Consider the following 17,180-nt stretch of genomic DNA (forward strand, 5'->3'; position numbering starts at 1 on the left):
TCTTGCAGATCTAGCTGCTGTCAAATTTGGGGAAGAAATGCTAATAATAATGCTCCATTACCCTTGTTCAAGTGCTTTAAGGTAGTTTTCGTGTCACATCTGTGATCTCATTTGAGTGGTGATTATTCTGAGCCTGGAGAGCAAACAAGCGATGATCATTTCTGTAGTTTAACGATGCTCGTTCAAGTCCTCAACACCCGTGCACCTTCATGGTCACTCTTGACAGAATTTAACACTGACTGGTGCAAGTGCTAGCCTCTCTGTCTTGAGATCAGTCGGAGCCTCCCGTCAGCCCTGATTGATCTGTTAATTTGACAGAGCGTCCATTTAACTCATGGAAGGGAGGCAGGATTGGGGCAAGGGAGCCAGAGGAGCGTAACTACAACAGGCTCTGTCTTGTTCTGAAGATGAAATGAACATATATGCATGAACACAGCAGCTGCCAGCAAGTTTTCAAGTACTCTCCACTAGCCAGATTCTCCCTCTTCTTGCATTTGGCTTTGCTGCCTAGGTACCCATCTGCTGGTAGTAACCAGGCTGATAATTGAAGGCAACTTTCCAACACAGCCTTGCCAAGACCATCTGTTTTCTAACAGTGCTGTTGGGTTTTGGAAGATGGGTCTTAATTGTTTCTTTAAGATTCAAAAATTCCCCTTTCTTCTCAGAGGGGTATTTTTGAAGTGCAATTTAAAAAAAAAAAAAAAAAGGTAGCCTTATGAAATGTTTTTCCCCCTAAGGATGTGAGGCACTTGATTCCGTCGGTTTTTAACAATCTATGCCGATTCCCTGCTGTCCAGAGGGTGGCATATGATATAGGTGGAGATACTTAACAGCGATGCAGTCACTGACGGTTGAAAAACAGATTGAAGAATATGAACAGAGGATTTATTATGTTGACGCACAAGTCTTACGTAGTTGATAAGCAGTAGCGGTTTTATTTGGCATATAAATAAACGATGCTTGTTTTTAAGATTCAAAAATAGGGGGTGCCTGGGTGGCTCAGTCGGCTAAGCGTCCGACTTCGGTTCAGGTCATGATCTCACGGTCCGTGAGTTCAAGCCCCGCGTCGGGCTCTGTGCTGACCGCTCAGAGCCTGGAGTCTGTTTCAGATTCTGTGTCTCCCTCTCTCTCTGACCCTCCCCCGTTCATGCTCTGTCTCTCTCTGTCTCAAAAATAAATAAACGTTAAAAAAAAACACATATTTAAAAAAAAAGATTCAAAAATAGGCCCAACTCCATGAAATGGACATGCATATCAGTCTCTGCTACTTTTTTGTATGGCTCCTTCACCTAATCAGGTACCCAGAGAACCAGATTCCCCCATCTAGAATTCATTCTTCCTTCCGTGTACCTGCCCTCTGATTTCCCATAGCATACTCCACCTCTTTGTAGTACTTAGCGGATCCTGGTGTGAACTAAGTGATTGGTATCAAATTCTCCCCCGCTGCCAGGGGAAGACCTACCCTGAGGGCCAAAGACTCTTCTCTTATTTATATTTGTGTCTTTGTCGACACCCTTCCCAGCATCTTGCACACTGCTGATTTTCTTGGTAAACACTTAATACTCATAAAGACATCCTTGTTACGGTGAGCCTTAAGATGGTTTTCCAATGAAAAGTAAGAAATTTGTCATGTGAAGTTTTCGGTTCATTAGCATATCAGATCTTTGCAAAGAGGTATTGGATCATTCAGGTGTGATAGGAACTTGGAGCTTGTGTCTTCGAGGATCTTCTAAGTAGGATTCTCTTTTTGAGGTCACTCTTGAGGCAGCATGGGGACATCCAGAAAGTTCAAAGAGGTCTATTTCTTTGAAGGAAAAAGATTATTGTCAGTTTTGGGTTTTGTGCTTTTGAGTTCTATTCATAAAATCATCTGATTGAAGTAAGAATGTCTAGCTTCATTAGGTGCACAAAGGGAAAGTGAGATTCCTCCCCAGCGGGGTACACAAGTGGTCCCATTTGGGACCCATATATGGCAGAAGTCATAACTAGCTTGAGTGGTTTTGATTATAACCAATTAAATGTGTGCTTTAGGAAGCGAAGAAGGAAAACAGCCTCCTTAAGAGTCAGTCTGAGCAAAGGGCCAGAGAAGCCTGCCACCTGGAGGAAGAACTGAGGAAGGCCAAACAGAGTTTGAGTCAGAGCCAGAACTTCGCAGAAGAAATGAGGGGTAAGTACACTTAGCGTTTGGAGTTCTATTTCCATTAAAAAAGTTTGTTTGTTTATCTTGAGAGAGAGACGAGCACATGGGTGAGCCGGGGGAGGGGCAGAGAGAGGAGAGAGAGAATCCCAAGCAGGCTCCGCACTGTCAGCACAGAACCTGATGCCGGCGCTTGATTTCGCAAACCAGGAGGTCATGACCTGAGCCGAAATCAAGAGCCAGATGCTTCATTGATAAAGCCACCCAGGCGCCCCTGGAGTTATTTTTCTAAGCTGATGTCCCATGAGGGAGGATGGATGGCTTTAGAAACGTTTTTCAGTTTTCCCGTATATCCTCCCAGAAAGTTGTCTGTGGTTGATGTGGAGAAAGTTTTCTCCCTCCTACCTTTTGGTTTCAGAGTGATAGTTGGACATTGTTTTATTGGAACACATTGAGTCCCAAACTGCCTGGTTTCTCAGCACTTTGAAACCAGAAAGGTAAATATTCTCCACACAAAAGTAAATTGTCAGTGTTGTCTCTCACCCCAGAGTGCTGTTCTTTGTGTCTCGAGTGTGTTTGTTCGTTTTATGCAGACAGCTCATCTTCTCGCTCGATATCATTTCCCAGATGATGGAAAAATTCAATACGTGTTTTCCCAGCTCTTAATGACCATTGTTTTTTGATGACTTACTTGACTGAGTGATTTTATTTCCTCACTTTCTGTATAGACACGGGATTATGCTGCACACACCACATGAATCCACCATTTCACATTTATTTGTACATACGTGTGTCTTTTTACTTGCATTAATTTTCTCAGCCGGGTATTTGCACCTCTAGGATTTCTTTCAACTTCCCCTGTGAAATATGTGTCACGCTCCTCTGTGACTATTTTCCCATTTATTTATTTATTTATTTATTTATTTAAAATGTTTATTTAGGGGCACCTGGGTGGCTCAGCCAGTTGAGCGTCTGACTTTTGCTCAGGTCATGATCTCGCGGTTTGTTGAGTACGAGCCCCGCGTCGAGCTCAGTGTTGACAGCTCAGAGCCTGGAGCCGGTTTCGGATTCTGTGTCTCCCTCTCTGTCTGCCCCTCCTCTGCTCTCTTTCTCGCTCTCTCTCTCTCTCAAAAATAAATAAACATTAAAAAAAATTAGAAAAAAATGTTTACTTATTTTGAGAGAGGGAGGGAGGGAGGAAGAGAACCCCAAGAAGGTGCTGCATTGTCAGTGCAGAACCCAACACAGGGCTCCTCGTCACAAACCGTGAGATCATGACCTGAGACGACATCAAGAGTTGAATGCCCAACCGACTGAGCCACCCAGGCACCTTGACTGTTTTCTCTTTTAAATTCTGATTTTCCTCAGACAGCTTTCAATTATTCCACAGCAGTGGGTAAAAATGTCAATCTTCATCTTTCTTGAAAGAAAACTGTAAGAAAAGGAAGGGCGAGGGCATTTTTCAGTGTTGGTCACCAGTATCCTTGTTTGAGGTCCTCACAAGTGAAGTGGAGTGAGAGCCCTTGTGGTGCTGTCTTCATGAGCCATCAACTCTCAGCAGGTAGACTGAGATTAAACACGTTAAAACTAGGAATTTTTTTTTTTTTTTTTTTTAAATTTTTTTTTTCAACATTTTTTATTTATTTTTGGGACAGAGAGAGACAGAGCATGAACGGGGGAGGGGCAGAGAGAGAGGGAGACACAGAATCGGAAACAGGCTCCAGGCTCCGAGCCATCAGCCCAGAGCCTGACGCGGGGCTCGAACTCACGGACCGCGAGATCGTGACCTGGCTGAAGTCGGACGCTTAACCGACTGCGCCACCCAGGCGCCCCAGGAATTTTTTTTCCCTTTAGTGTAACAACTGAGTTTATAATACATGCTAACTTTATCGTCTACCGTTGAGATTCTCACATTTATTCGCCCTCAGTGTACTTGAACGTGAAGCCTTCCCATCACTTGGCATGAATGCTTTGCAATGAGTGCTTTGAATGAAACCACTACCATTGTTTCCAACTAGGAGGGGCCTGTGGGTAGATGTGAGTTACTAGGCAGAAAAGAAGGTGGCATTGGAGCCTGGAAAATCTTCCACTTGATTCTTCCACTCATAGACACTTAACTGTGAGGGGCTGGGATGTGGGTAACATTGTTTCTCAATAGTACTCATGCAGAGGCCTTGAGAAGTACTGGCGTATAGCATCATTTATTCTTTTGTACTAAGCCTATGGATTTTGGCTAAAATGGTGGAATAGTTATTCACTTTTCTGGAAAATGAGAATTATTCTGTAGTGAAGTAGGCTATTTACATTTCAGTGCTGCTCTTCTCAGAGCTTTCTTTCTTTCAATAAGCATTTCAGAAGGGAAAAAATACACATATACATAAACACATACAAAGTAAAAAAAGTTTCAAGTACTTAAGAAAATAACCCCTGGGAATGCAAGCTGGTGCAGCCACTCTGGAAAACAGTATTGGAGGTTCCTCAAAAAACTAAAAATAGAACTACCCTACCACCCAGCAATTGCACTACTAGGCATTTATCCAAGGGATACAGGTGTGCTGTTTCAAAGGGGCACATGCACCCCCATGTTTATAGCAGCACTATCAACGATAGCCAAAGTATGGAAGGAGCCCAGATTTCCATCGATGGATGAATGGATAAAGAAGGTGTAGTGTATACACACACACACACACACGCACGCACACACAATGGAGTATTATTCAGCAATCAAAAAGAATGAAATCTTGCCATTTGCAACTACGTGGATGGAACTGGAGGGTGTTAATTAAGCTAAGCGAAATTAGTCAAAGAGACAAAAATCATATGACTTCACTGATATGAGGACTTTCAGAGACAAAACAGATGAACATAAGGGAAGGGAAACAAAAAATAATATAAAAACAGGGAGAGGGACAAAAACATAAGAGACTGTTAAATATGGAGAACAAACAGAGGGTTACTGGAGGGGTTGTGGGGGGGGGATGGGCTAAATGGGTAAGGGGCACTTAAGCATCTACTCCTGAAATCATTGTTGCACTATATGCTAACTAATTTGGATGTAAATTTAAAAAAAATTAAATTAAAAAAATAACCCCTTGCTGTTTTATGCAACAACACTTTATTAAGCTGCTTAGAAAGAAGATGAACAAACGTATTACATCCTTATAAGGACCATTTTCTCACTGTCTTTATACAATCTCAGATAATTATCAGGTGATCTACTTTCCAAACAATAATGCCAGTTTTAACAGGGCTTGAGAAGCTGTTAGTTTGTTTGGATTTTTTTTTAAGTTTATTTATTTATTTATTTTTTTTTTTTTTTAATTTTTTTTTTTTTAACGTTTATTTATTTTTGGGACAGAGAGAGACAGAGCATGAATGGGGGAGGGGCAGAGAGAGAGGGAGACACAGAATCGGAAGCAGGCTCCAGGCTCTGAGCCATCAGCCCAGAGCCTGACGTGGGGCTCGAACTCACGGACCGCGAGATCGTGACCTGAGCTGAAGTCGGACGCTTAACCGACTGAGCCACCCAGGTGCCCCTTTATTTATTTATTTTTGAGAGAGAAAGAGAATCCCAGTCAGGCTCCATGCTGTTAGCGCAGATTCCAATGCAGAGATCCATCTCATGAACGGTGAGATCATGACCTGAGCCAAAATCAAGAGTTGGACACTTAACCAACTGAGCACTCAGGCACCCCGTGTTTGGATTTTTTTTTTTTAATAGTTTGGAATTCTTGTAGAATATTTATTAAAAACATGACAACTTAAACTTTTTTTTTTTTTTTTTAATAGCTAAGAATGCCTCTCAGGAAACCATGTTAAGGGATCTTCAAGAAAAAATCAATCAGCAAGAGAATTCCTTGACTTTAGAGAAACTGAAGCTTGCCTTGGCTGATCTGGAAAAGCAACGAGATTGTTCTCAAGACCTTTTGAAGAAAAGGGAGCATCACATTGAACAACTGAATGATAAGTTAAGCAAAATGGAGAAAGAGTCTGAAGCTTTACTGATTGCTTTGGAGTTAAAAAAGAAAGAATATGAAGAATTGAGAGAAGAGGAAACTCTGTTTGCTCGTTGGAAAAGTGAAAAAGAACAGCTTCTAAGTCAGCTGGAGTCAGAGAAGGGAAGCTTGCAGAGTAAACTTCATCACTTGGAAACTTGTCTCAAGACACAACAAATAAAAAGCCACGAATACAATGAGAAAGTAAGAACACTGGAGATGGAAAGTGAAAATCTGAATGTTGAGATCAGAAACCTTCACAATATGATAGACAGCAAGACCGTGGAGGTGGAGACACATAAACAAGCTTACGTAGAACTACAACAGAAAGCCGAGCTCTCGGACCAGAAACATAAGAAGGAAGTAGAAAACATGTGCTTGAAAATATCTCAGCTTACCAGGCAAGTTGAAGATCTAGAGCACAAACTTCAGTTAGTGTCGAGTGAAGTAACAGACAGAGACCAGCGTTACCAGGACTTGCGTGCTGAATATGAGAGCCTCCGGGATCTGCTAAAATCCAAAGATGCTCCTCTGGTGACCAATGAAGCTCACCAAGGAAGTCTTTTGGCCTTTGAACAGCAGTCTGCAATGAATAATTCCTTTGCAAATATTCTTGGAGAACAAAGAAGCACACCTTCAGGCAGGAGCAAATGCCAGTTAGAAGCAGACCATAGCCCCAAAAGTTCAGCCAGCTTACAAAATCGAGTCATTTCTCTTGAGTTTTCATTAGAGTCTCAAAAGCAGATGAACTCAGATCTGCAAAAGCAGTGTGAAGAGTTGGTGCAAATCAGAGGAGAAATAGAAGACAATCTCCTCAAAGCAGAGCAGATGCATCAAAGTTTTGTGGCTGAAACAAGTCAACGCATTAGTAAGTTACAAGAAGACACTTCTGTTCATCAGAACGTATTTGCTGAAACTTTAGTTGCCCTGGAGAACAAGGAAAGAGAGTTCCAACTTTTGAATGAAAAATTAGAAACTGAGCAAGCAGAGATTCAAGAATTAAAAAAGAGCAACCATTTACTTCAAGAATCTCTAAAGGAGCTACAGCTTTTGTCTGAAAGCCTGAGCTCAGAGAAGAAGGAAATGAGTGCTGCCATTTCTCTAAACAGAAAAGAAATTGAAGAGCTGACCCAAGAGAATGAGACCCTCAAGGAAATTAATGCAACCTTAAGTCAAGAGAAGATTAACTTACTCCAAAAAAGTGAGAGTTTTTTAAACTGTATAGACGAAAGAGACAAAAGCATTTCAGAGTTATCCAATCAGTACCAGCAAGAAAGACTTATTTTACTACAAAGATGTGAAGAAACAGGACGTGCACTTGAGGATCTTAGTGAAAAATATAAAGCAGCTCAAGAAAAGAACTCTGAGTTAGAATGCTTGCTAAGTGAATGCACCAGTGCTTGTGAAAATAGAGAACATGAACTGGAGCACCTAAAGGAAGCATTTGCAAGGGAACACCAAGCATTTGTAACAAAATTAGCGTTAGCCGAAGAAAGAAACCAGAATCTAATACTAGAGTTGGGGGCAGTGCAGCAAGATCTGAGATCGGAGATTGCGGATATCCAAAACAATTCCAAGAGCGAGGCGGATGGTTTAAAGCAAGAAATCATGACCTTAAAGGAAGAACAGAGTAAGATGCAAAAGGAACTTAATGCCTTATTACAAGAGAAAGAGCACCTGCTGACGTTAACGGAGATGAAACAAGAGCATCAGATTCTAGAATCAGAACCAATTAGCGACTCTATGAAAGGAGAGAGTGACATAAATGAATGCCATGTTCAGCTTCTGATGGATCTCCAAGTTGAAGATCCCCCTCTAGACTGTTATAATGCACAGTTGGTACAGTCAGGAGCTAAGATGAGAAGGAGGGAATTCAAACTTCAGGAAAGTGAGAAGGAGAAGGAATGCCTACAGACAATTAGAGTAGAATTAGACACGGGAAACGTGCAACAAGACACTCAGTCCCAAGAACTTAGTGGCCCCGAAGACTGCGCCGTAGACACAGAAGGAAAGTACATTTGTGGGCTTCATGAGTTTTCAAGTCAGAATGACAATGCGCACCTGCAGTGCTCTCTACAAACAGCAATGAGCAAGCTGAGTGAGCTAGAGAAAATGTGCGAAACACTGCAGGTCGAAAAGCTTGAGCTAATATCTGAGCTGAACGACTCAAGATCAGAATGTATCACAGCAGCTAGTAAAATGGCAGAAGAGGTGGAGAAACTAGTAAATGAAGTTAAAACACTAAATGATGAACACGGTCTTCTCCAAGGCGAGTTAGTGAAAGAAATGGCAGAAGGTGAACTGGGTGAACAACAAAATGAGCAGAAAAGTGCGTCCTTAAATCCTTTGAATGACAGTAATTGCTATGAGCACTTGACGCTCTCAAACAAAGAAGTTCAAATGCACTTTGCTGAATTACAAGAGAAACTCTCATCTTTACAAAGCGAACACAAAATTTTACACGATCAGCACTGTCAAATGAGCTCTAAGATGTCAGACCTGCAGTCTTACGTGGACACATTAAAAGCTGAAAATTCGGTCTTGTCCACAAGTCTGAGAAACTTCCAAGGGGACTTGGTAAAGGAAGAGATGCCAGGACCCCAGGAAGGGCATTTTCTGTCATTGTCTTTCTCTCGTATGACTGACAGCCCTGGTCTTACAAGTTTGGGAGAATCCTCTTTTTGCAAAGATCTTTTAGACCAGACAGGGGAAACATCTCTTTTGAATAATCTGGTCGGGAATCTTTCAGCAAACCAGTGTAATGTAGAAGAAGGATCTTGCTGCAGTCTGGAGGAGGAGAATCTGACCAAGAAAGAGATTCTGTCCACCCCAGTGAAGAGTGTCGAAGAACTTGAGATCCTCTGTCAGATGTACCTGCAATCCCTCAAAAAGCTAGAGGACAAAATTGAAAGTCAGGAGATTATGAAAAATAAGGAAATTGAAGAGCTCGAGCAGTTACTAAGTTCTGAAAGGAAAGAGCTCGACTGTCTTAAGAAGCAGTATTTGTCAGAAAATGAACAGTGGCAACAGAAGCTGACAAGTGTGACCGTGGAGATGGAGTCCAAGTTGGCAGCAGAAAAGAAACAGACCGAACACCTGTCACTTGAGCTCGAAGTCGCCCGGCTTCAGCTACAAGGTCTGGACTTAAGTTCTCGGTCCTTGCTCTGCACCGACATAGAAGATGTAAGTACATGGGATTTACATGCCTTTTCTTTAGCTACATGCCCAGTAGGCACTCAGTAAATGTTTGTGGAATTGAAATCTACACTAAATTGAACTGAAAATATTTTTAGAGCTCCAGGGTATAAAAACAAAATATACCAAAGTTTGTTTTTGTTTTTAAAAACATTTTTTAATGTTTACTAATTTTTGAGACAGAGGCAGACAGAGCATGAGTGAGGGAGGGGCAGACAGAGAGAGAGAGAGAGAGATAAAATCTGAAGCAGGCTTCAGGTTCTGAGCTGTCAGCACAGAGCCTGACACGGGGCTCAAACTCACCGTGAGATCTTGACCTGACCAGACGCTCAACTGACTGAGCCACCCAAGAGCTTCTTGTATTTGTTCTTTAAACAAAGCACAACTTTAGGAAAATGAGTAAACCTGATTGTGGGGCAATGGCGGTGGTGGGGGGGAAGATGTAAATTTCTGTAGTGATTCCACTTAAACATATATATGGAAAATTAATAAAGTTGTTTTTAAAAGTCTTCTGGAGAAAATTAATATTATAGAGTCAGAAAGTCATCTTCAGAACTTGTATGTGTTTTCACTCTTTGTGAGTAATAAACCACACTTAAATATTAAATTAGAGCTAATGGATGACAATATGATAGGAATTTTATATTTTTTCTTACCCTTTTCAGACTATTTTAATGTTACAGAGTTAAAGTCATAAAACTAAATGCAGGAGTTTATTACACATTACTGAATAATTTTCTTAACAATTTTCTCTGATGCAAATGTATGATTTGTTATCAGTCATTTAAAGAGCCATCTCTTTTGTTTTGGAATATGAAATCATTTAGTCATAACTTCGTCCTTTCTAGTCTACCAGCTAGCCTAGTAATGCTGTACGGTTGACAAGGCTCACCTGATTCCCTCGGTAGGGTAGGGAGGGCAGGTGGTGTGGTGGCCACCATGGTGGTCATAGCAGCAGATCCCCATTTTACAGATGAGAAGATGGTGAAGTCCAGACATGTGATTTATCCAAGAATATAGATAGTGAGTGCTGGCTCTGTGGTTACGTCCTTGGGCTGGGGAGCTGTTCATGAAACCTCTCAGTGAAGGGTGTCGTAAATGCTGAAGATGGAAGCTGAACATTTTATGAGGAATTTGTTAGCTCACTGGTAATCACAAAAATAAATTTTATATTTAGGCTACCAAGAATATTTCTAGCAAGAAAAAAATTATGAAATTTAATTATGTTGCAATTTAGACCAAATAACTGATCTGAAGGGCTTATCTTCATGATAAATACCTTACCCAGTGCCTTGCCTGTGGCTAAACTTACCAAATGTTAAATTGCATTGGATATTTGGATGGGGAGAGGAGAATGGGATGGGAAATATGCCATTTGAAGAAATGTGTGTAGCAGAGGCTAGACGCCAGTTTCTATAATAATTAAGCCTCCTTATTCTATATTCCTCCTGAAAAATAAAATGAATTCTCATTGTATATTACAGCTACAGGCTCTCCGGGGTGGAAATGACAGCTGTGACATTAAAGAGTCGGAAGAATGTACTTTGGAAACTAAAGAGAGCACACCAAAGCTTGACATTCACAAGATTTGTGAGAACGGTGTTCAGCAGGACCTCAATCTAGAGATGGAGAAAATAGCCGAGACAGGTGCAGCCCAATTCACAGGAGAATGGTCTAGGGAACAGTCTACAGAAACCAGTTACGAGACCCCAGTAGAAGACAAAACCCCGGGCTGTTCAGAACGCATTTCTCAATTGTCATTTTCTGACCCTAACGCTCTAGTACCGATGGATTTTCTGGAGAATCAGGTCTCCATTCAGAATCTCCAGCTGCAGGTTAGAGAGACATCAAATGAGAATTTGAGGTTACTTCACGTCGTAGAGCAACGTGACAAAAAAGTTGAAAGTTTGCTAAATGAAATAAAAGAGTTAGACTCAAAACTCGATTTACAGGAAGCACAACTAACCACCAAGACGGAAGCATGTATAGAATTAGAGAAAATAGTTGAGGAACTTAAGAAAGAGAAATCAAATTTAAGTGAAAGACTGGGATCCTTTTCTTGTGACAACCAGGAGTTACACCAGAGAGCAGAGAGTTTGGAAGTCCTCAGTTCTAATTTAGAAGTAGGCACAGATAAATTTTCACATGAAGTTATTGAAGATAATGTAGCCAAGGTGAGCAACTGGAGAGAGCGATTTCTTGATGTGGAAAATGAGCTAAAGAGGATCGAATCTGAGAAAGGTAGCATCGAGCATCACGCCCTCTCTGTGGAAGCTGCCTTAGAGACAGTTCAAACAGAGAAGCTATATTTAGAACAAGACAGTGAAAATAAGCAGAAAGTTATAGCCCGTCTTGAAGAAGAACTCTCTGTGGTCACCAGTGAGAGAAACCAGCTTCGTGGAGAATTAGCTACTTTGTCAAAAGAAAATAAAGAATTGGATCTGATGTCTGAAAAGATGAAGCAGAAAATACAAGAACTCGAATCTCATCAAGGTGAATGTCTACAGCCCCCTGACGTGGCTGGAGCTGAGGTGAAGGATCAAACACAGGTCCTTCAGACGTTGCCCTCCAACGTAAGTGAACTGTTGGAAGAGAACGCTCGTCTCCAGGAGCAGCTGCAGAGTTTGGAAAAGGACTCACAGGCCCTATCTTTGCTAAAAAGTGAGCTGGGAATCCAAATCGAACAACTGAATGAAGAGAAAGAATCACTTGCGAGGGAATCCGAAAGCCTGCAGACCAGACTGAATGAATCGGAACACGAAAAGCTGGCTGTCGCCAAGTCCTTGGAGAATGCGCTGATGGAGAAGGGTGAGGTTGCGGTGAGGCTGAGCTCAACGCAGGAGGAAGTGCACCAGCTAAGAAAAGGCATCGAGAAACTGAGGGTTCGCATTGAAGCTGATGAAAAGAAGCAGCTTCACGTCCTGGAGAAACTGAGAGCGAGCGAGCGTAAGACCGACTCGCTTCAGGATAAAGTCGAGAACCTCGAAAGAGAACTGCAGATGTCAGAGGAAAACCAAGAGCTGGTGATTCTTGATGCTGAGAATTCCAAAGCAGAGGTGGAGACCCTAAAGGCACAAATGGAGTTGATGGCCAAAAGCCTGAAAGATTTGGAATTAGACCTTGTCACGGTAAGGTTCGAGAAAGAAAATCTGATGAAACAACTACAAGAAGAACAGGGTCAGTTATCTGAATTAGACGCATTACTCTCTTCGTGCAAAGGTCTGTTGGAAGAAAAGGAGAAAGAAAAAATAGAGGTGAAAGAAGAATCCACAGCTGCAATGGAGATGCTCCAAACACAACTGAAAGAGCTAAATGAGGAAGTCACAGTCTTGTGTAATGACCAAGAAATCCAGAAGGTCAAAGAACAGAGTCTGGACTCCTCGGCGCAAGAAATCCATCGGCTAAGAAACAGCATTGAAAAGCTGAAAGTCCGCCTCGAAGCCGATAAAAAGGAGCAGCTCCAGGTCTTAGGAAAACTGAAGGAAAGTGCACATCACACCGACCTGCTTAAGAGTAGAGTGGAGAGCCTTGAAAGAGAACTAGAGGCATCAGGGCAAGACCAAGAGCGTGTGATTCTGGAGGCTGAGAATTCCAAAGCAGAGGTAGGGACCCTCAAAGCAAAAATAGAGGAGATGGCCCAAAACCTGAGAGATTTGGAATTAGATCTTGTCCATATGAGGTCAGAAAAAGAAAATGTGACCAAAGAATTACAGAAAGAGCAAGGACGGGTATCTGAATTAGAAATACTCAATTCTTCATTTGAAAATCTGTTGCAAGAAAAAGAGCAAGAAAAAGTACAGATGAGAGAAGACTCTAAGATTGTCGTGGAGACGCTTCAAACACAGTTAAAAGAGCTAACTGAGAAAGTGGCAGCCTTGTGTCGTGACCAAGACACCTGGAAGGCCCGGGAACAGAATCTGAGCGGTCAAATAGATGCTCTTGAACACGAGAAGGCTCAGTTGCTACAAGGCCTTGACGAGGTCAAGAGCAGTTACGTTAGTTTGCAGTCTTCCGCCAATGGCCTCATTCAACAGGTAGAAGATGGCAAACGGAAGCTAGAGAAGAAGGATGAAGAAATCAGCAACCTGAAAAATCAGATTCAGGACCGAGAGCAGCTCATCTCTAAACTCTCCCAGGTGGAAGGAGAACAGCAGCTTTGGAAGAAGCAAAAAGGAGAACTGGAAGATGTGATGGTAGACTTGGAGCAGAAGGTCCAGATGCTGCAATCCAAAAATGATACTTTGCAGGACACCCTGGAAACACTGCAGCATTCTCACAAGGCTCTGGAGAAAGAGCTCGAGCTGACAAAAATGGAAAACATGTCCTTTGTTGAAAAAGTAAGTGGCTTAATCTGTCTACGTTCGAATATGTGGCCATGAGGGAGGGAAACCGCTGTGTGGATCATGTTTCCTCCTGGACATGTTCACAGTATTGGACCAGACTCTGCAAGGGTTTTTATGTTTGCGGGGCCTTGAACTTTGGGGACACTCAATTGGCTCCAGCTGTAGTCCCTCTTTGCTTTGGCACACATTTACATGGGGCATGTCTGTGGATTAGCCCAGCTTTTCCGTGTGGCAGCTGGACATGGGAGAAGCTTGGGGTTAGGCATAGTTCTGGTTCTAATCATAGTTCCCTTTCTTAGAGTAAGTACATCAGAGTACTAGTTTCCCAGTACCCAGCTGGGAGCTACTACCAAGGAGACTATAACCGATACTAGTTAGGCCCCTGCTCTGCCTTTTTGCCTTTATGAGAAGGTACTATTAAAGGTACTGATAGAGGGGTGCCTGGGTGGCTCAGTCAGTTAAGCGTCTGCCTTCGGTTCAGGTCATGATCTCTTGGCTCATGAGTTTGAGTTCCACGTCAGGTTCTGTGCTGACAGCTCAGAGCCTGGAGCCTGCTTCAGATTCTGTGTGTCCCTCTTTCTCTGCCCCTCTCCTACTCATTGCTCGGTCTCTCTCTGTCAAGAATAAATAAACATTTTAAAACAATTTAAAAAAAAAAGGTACTGATATAATTGTAATAAACAGAACCCTCATGCCTCCCAGGGTAGGTCTGGGGGATTTTATGCTTTCAGCCTTCTTATATCTTCTCTTTGTGCAGCCTACTGTTCTGTTAGCTGATGGCTAAGGGGCAAGTGTGCCATCAGGGGCCTCAATTATTAATGAAAAATTAAGGTTTTGCCCTCTGGGCTTACGTACTGATCTAGGAAAGTGGTTGCTTCAAATTCAATTTTTATTGGACAACTATTAAAAGCAAAGAGGGGTGTCCGGAAAATGGGATCAATCATGACTCTGTAATATTTTTCAGGAATTTTAAGTTTTGATACAACTTGCAAGAGATGGCAGTTATGATAGAGATAACTTGGCAAATTCTGCCAGTCTGTTTCAACGCTAAGGGGCAAGTGCAAATGATGGGGCTTTAACTGGTTTTAACTAATCATAGGCATGTTTCTTGAAGATTAGTATGGCATCGGAGGATCAGTGGAGATCCCAGAACTGATAAAAACATAAGACGCTACCTCATACAGTGGTCTCTAATGTTGACGTTTCATACAAATTAATACCCTTACGAAGGATTGTGAGACTTAGTGATAGTGTCTTTCCTTGTCATTGCTCTCCTTATTGCTGTCTTTTTATTAAACCTTGGCCGAGAAAAGGTAAGCTTGCCAGTAGGTTTTAAGGATGGTGGTTGAGTGGATTAGTAAAGGGAGGATTAGCCAGGTTCCATTTTGTTATTGAAGGTGAAACGGAATGTTATGATGTGTTGGATCAGAATGATTAATTTGAGCAAAACCGACGACCCAAAGCAGATCCTAACGAAAGATGAAATTTCAGGTAAACACAATGACCGGGAAGGAAACTGAGCTGCAGAGGGAAATGCACGAGATGGCCCAGAAAACAGCAGAGTTGAAAGAAGAATTTATCGGGGAGAAAAATAGGCTGACTAGAGAGTTAACTGTAATGTCAGAAGAAATAAAGAGCAGCCAGGTAAGTTTCTCTGTGACAGGACGCTCTGATCATTCGGTGTGCGCAGTCTCCTTGTTTGTTTTGTAAGACCTGCAACGTACCCAGCTCTTTTAGCTTTTAAAAAAATCCAGGCCGGCACTGATGTCCTGATCAGTCTTGAAGTCGGTCATCTTCACCCTCCAGCCCTGTCAGGAGCCCAGAACGAGCCCTGGGAGTCCTCGGAACGCATGAAAATGCCCGTCACGGAGCCCAAATATTTTTTCATAGAAGGCGACCCTTGTAACTACATTAACTCACATCAGAAATAGATTTCGTGCAGCTTTCAGCAGGTTTATCTGCTTTTCCAGCCTGCCTCGGATTAGGAGCCAGAATGTTGCTAGAGACAGATGCACTGATCTGCTAAGAACTAAAAAGTAACGGAAAGTCACAGTGAAATGTAAAGCTGGAGCAGTCTTGGGATGTTATTTTAGGGGAGGGTTAATGTGACAGATTTATAGCATCTGGGTCGCCATTCCCCACTGCTGTTTCCGTGGCAGACATTGCTGATTCGGTGCCCTCCATTTCTCCTGAATCTCTTAACACCGAGTCCTAGGTCGCAGCCACCGTGCACACAGTGCCAGCAGATGCAGTGTGACACCTGCCTGCCAAACCTAGTTAAACGGTAAACACTCGTATATCCGTGTCGTCCTCGTGCATATTCATCCCCAGGTAGTACTTAGAAAAGCGGAACAAAACAAAGTTACGATCATGACCCCGAACAATTAGAAAAGGTTGAAGGGATGTTTGTGATAGTCTGTATACAGAGTTGGAGAAATTCGTACTTTAAATATGACATTTAATCTATTGCAAATCGAAAAGTTTTGGCATTTAATCTCAGGAGTTGACTCATGGAACTTTCTGGCAATGCTGCGTGGAAGGAGTTGGTACGAATGCTATTTGAGTGCTGCACCTGCTGGAATTTCTTTGGTACTGAAGCAGCTTGGGAGTATCCCAACTATAGTGTTATTTGAACCTAGTTTATAGGCTCTACTAAAAGGAAAAGCTAGGTGTTTAGCCTCAAGTCCGTACCTATGAATGTGTCCGTTTGCAGTGGCTTTATGCATTCTGTAGTTAATAAGTGCTCCTAAAGTCAGAGGGTTGCATGTTGAATATAACGGCTGTGGTTCCTGCACTCATAGAGCTTACAGTCTAGACACACAATAAATCACTAAATAGGAGATGTATAAGGCAATCGTAATCTGTCAAGTGCTATAAAGGAATCAGACAAGATTCTTGACTGAAGAATAGTTGGGAAGTGGGGTGTGTGGGGCTAGAGATCAACCTAATTTAGGTAGGGAGGTCAGAGAACCTGCTGATGAGGAGTCAGCTGTGAGAGGAACAGCACAGAGGAAGGAACCTTCTAGGTCTAGTGAGCAGTGTGGCTACATTCTGAGATTAGAAAAAGCTTCGTATTTTTTAGAAATTGAAAGGAAGCCATTATGAAATAGAAAATGATATGAAAAAAGACCGGAGAGAAAAGAAGGTCAGGGTAAAATCCCAATACATGAGGCTGGAGTTTAAAGGGAAGATGTAGGGTGGATACATTAATTTGGCTAGTTCAGAATACAGGTAGTATTGCCAAATTATGGGAATTGTAGAAAATACAGTTGGAGAAGAGAAGGCAGTTTGGCGCCAAGCCCAGAGACCTGGCCTCTCAAGGTAAGATGGAGGAGGAGGGGCCAGCAAAGAGATGAGGAGCCATGATGAGGCCAGGGGAGTGTCTGTCCTGCCAGTGAGGAGTGGATGCTGTCTCGGGAGCATCACATGCTGCCCAGAGGTCAGATGAGGTGAAGAGTGCTCCTTGGATCTGCAACATGGAGGTTGACAAGGCCATGGAAAGCGATTTGA

The 17,180-nt window shown here is 42.4% G+C and overlaps 1 protein-coding gene across 4 annotated transcripts in view; it reads left to right on the forward strand.

The window, feature by feature from the left end:
- CENPF (centromere protein F) overlaps window positions 1-17,180 on the forward strand; it is a 100,679-nt gene that overhangs the window by 69,113 nt on the left and 14,386 nt on the right. For all 4 annotated transcript variants that reach the window (XM_053909159.1, XM_019428304.2, XM_019428322.2 and 1 more), the window contains exons 11-14: window positions 2,032-2,167; window positions 5,927-9,315; window positions 10,812-13,664; window positions 15,162-15,314. In XM_053909159.1, coding sequence (XP_053765134.1) covers window positions 2,032-2,167; window positions 5,927-9,315; window positions 10,812-13,664; window positions 15,162-15,314 — 6,531 coding nt within the window. The remainder of the gene's footprint in view (window positions 1-2,031; window positions 2,168-5,926; window positions 9,316-10,811; window positions 13,665-15,161; window positions 15,315-17,180) is intronic.

This window comes from Panthera pardus, unplaced genomic scaffold (genome assembly GCF_024362965.1).
Source record: "Panthera pardus isolate Hobbes unplaced genomic scaffold, ASM2436296v1 HiC_scaffold_21, whole genome shotgun sequence".
Classification (NCBI taxonomy): Eukaryota; Metazoa; Chordata; class Mammalia; order Carnivora; family Felidae; genus Panthera; species Panthera pardus.